Genomic DNA, 2,500 nt, shown 5'->3' with positions numbered 1-2,500 from the left:
ACACACGCGCGCACACACACACACACACACACACACACACACACACACACACACACACACACACACACACACACACACACACACACACAGACACACCCACACACATACACACACACACATACTATCAGACATACGCATACATGGAACCATACATAACGCACCCACGCATGCAAGCGTGCGTGCACACACAAACGCTTACGCAGGCAAGCACGAGCACACACACACACACACACACACACACACACACACACACACACACACACACACACACACACACACACACACACACACACACACACACGTGGCGGATTGGTAAAGCACTGGCCTCACAAGCCAGAGAACCGGGGTTCGATTCCCCGGCCGGGCGGAGATAAGTTGGGTTTGTCTCCTTTCACGTGTAACCCCTGTTCACCTAGCAGTGAGTAGGTACGGGACGTTAGTCAAGGAGTTGTGATCTTGCTGTCCCGGTGTGTGGTGTGTGAGTGGTCTCGGACCTACTCAGAGATCGGCAAATAATGAGTTCTGTGCTCACTGCCGAAGGGTGGTGTCTGGTTGTCTCGACAGAGACTGCAGCAGATCCGAGGTGAATATACACACACACACACACACACACACACACACACACACACACACACACACACACACACACACACACACACACACACACACACACACACACACACACACACACGTACACACACACACGTACACACACACAAACACACAAACGTACACACACATACGCACACACACATACACACATACTATCAGACATACGCATACATGGAACCACACATACACGCACCCACGCATGCAAGCGTGCGTACACACACAAACGCTTACGCAGGCAAGCACGAGCACATACACACGCGCGCGCACACACACACACACACACACACACACACACACACACACACACACACACACACACACACACACACACACACACACACACACACACAAACGTACACACACATACGCACACACACATACACAAACGTACACACACATACGCACACACATACACACACACATACACACACACATATACACACATACTATCAGACATACGCATACATGGAACCACGCATACACGCACCCACGCATGCAAGCGCGCGTACACACACAAACGCATGCAAGCGCGCGTACACACACAAACGCATGCAAGCGCGCGTACACACACAAACGCTTACACAGGCAAGCACGAGCACATACACACACATAAGCTCGCGCACAAGCACAAACACATGCATGCATGCCCGTGCACACACAAGCACACTCACTCTTGTGCACCCTCAAGCACGCACAAACACACGCAATACACGCACACGTACGCACATAAACACACGCGCGCAAGCGTGCGCACATAAACACACGCGAGCAAGCGTGCGCATGCGCGCGTGTGTTCATAGACATGATGAAGTGAGCTTACAAAGAAACACGAAAAGGAACAAAATGCACAATTATCTTAATAAAATTCTTAGGGGATTCTACGCCAACGATAATACTGACGCAATCTGAAATTAGCGACAATAATTGAATATCCCCTCATCAATATCACCCAAATATTATCAATAATCGCGCTATATTACTGAGATGAAAATATAATTATATCAAATGAAAATGAGGTAAAATAGATAAGACAGTAATAAAAGGATACACCCAGTCAAGGGTGAGGCGGGAGTGAGGAGGGGTCGAGTTGTGCTTGACGGCACCTGTTGGGGCGTGGAAAACCCTCTGCTGTCCGCGAATCGTCACCACGGCCGCTCGGCCGTCCGCCACTTCGTCGTCAGCTTCTTCAGGAGTTTCTGAAAGAAGAAGAAGTCGAAGAAGGAGAAGAGGAAGAAGGAGGAGTAGGAGAGGGAGAATGAGGAGAAGGAGGAGAAGAAGGAGGAGGAGGAGAAGAAGGAGGAGGAGGAGGAGAGGAGAAGGAGTAAGAGGAGGAGATGGACGAGGAGGAGGAGGAACAAGAGGAGGAGGAGGAGGGGTGGGGTTAGATAAGGCCATTGTTAGATGAATGTGCGAACATGGATGAATAGGAAATTGAGGGAAATCAAGAAGAGGAAGAAGAAGAGGAGGAGGAGGAGTTAGGAAATTAGGTCATTTGATGATGCATTAATAGAATATGAGGTGGTCTAATGGTCAATTAACTGATATACAAAACTAGAAAACAACATTGATAATGGTTGCATCTGGTAAAGTCTCGTTTAAACGGGTCAAGTTGAGAGGAAAGTCAAGTCTACAGGTTATTTGCAACAAGTTACTTGCCATGTGTGAACGTCTGCTTGATACACGGCAAGTAACTTGTAGTTAACTGGCACACTTGACTTGCCTCTCAACTTGCCCAGTGGAATGAAGCTTAAAGGAGGCCCAAGGAACGGGAATACAAAGAAAAAAAAACTCATTTGCGTGCATGCGCACACACACACACACACACACACACACACACACACACACACACACACACACACACACACACACACACACACACACACACACA

General features: G+C 48.6%; 1 protein-coding gene across 5 annotated transcripts in view; it reads right to left on the bottom strand.

Annotated features, from left to right (window-relative positions):
• The window catches only part of DCX-EMAP (Doublecortin-domain-containing echinoderm-microtubule-associated protein), a 128,224-nt gene that overhangs the window by 26,532 nt on the left and 99,192 nt on the right, over positions 1 to 2,500 (bottom strand). For all 5 annotated transcript variants that reach the window (XM_076185020.1, XM_076185023.1, XM_076185021.1 and 2 more), the window contains one exon: positions 1,661 to 1,808. In XM_076185020.1, the coding sequence (XP_076041135.1) occupies positions 1,661 to 1,808 (148 nt within the window). The remainder of the gene's footprint in view (positions 1 to 1,660; positions 1,809 to 2,500) is intronic.

Source organism: Oratosquilla oratoria, chromosome 5 (genome assembly GCF_046742065.1).
Source record: "Oratosquilla oratoria isolate Oo_2021 chromosome 5, ASM4674206v1, whole genome shotgun sequence".
Classification (NCBI taxonomy): domain Eukaryota; kingdom Metazoa; phylum Arthropoda; class Malacostraca; order Stomatopoda; family Squillidae; genus Oratosquilla; species Oratosquilla oratoria.
Note: the sequence above shows the minus strand (reverse complement) of the source record. Positions and strands in the feature narration are given on the sequence as shown.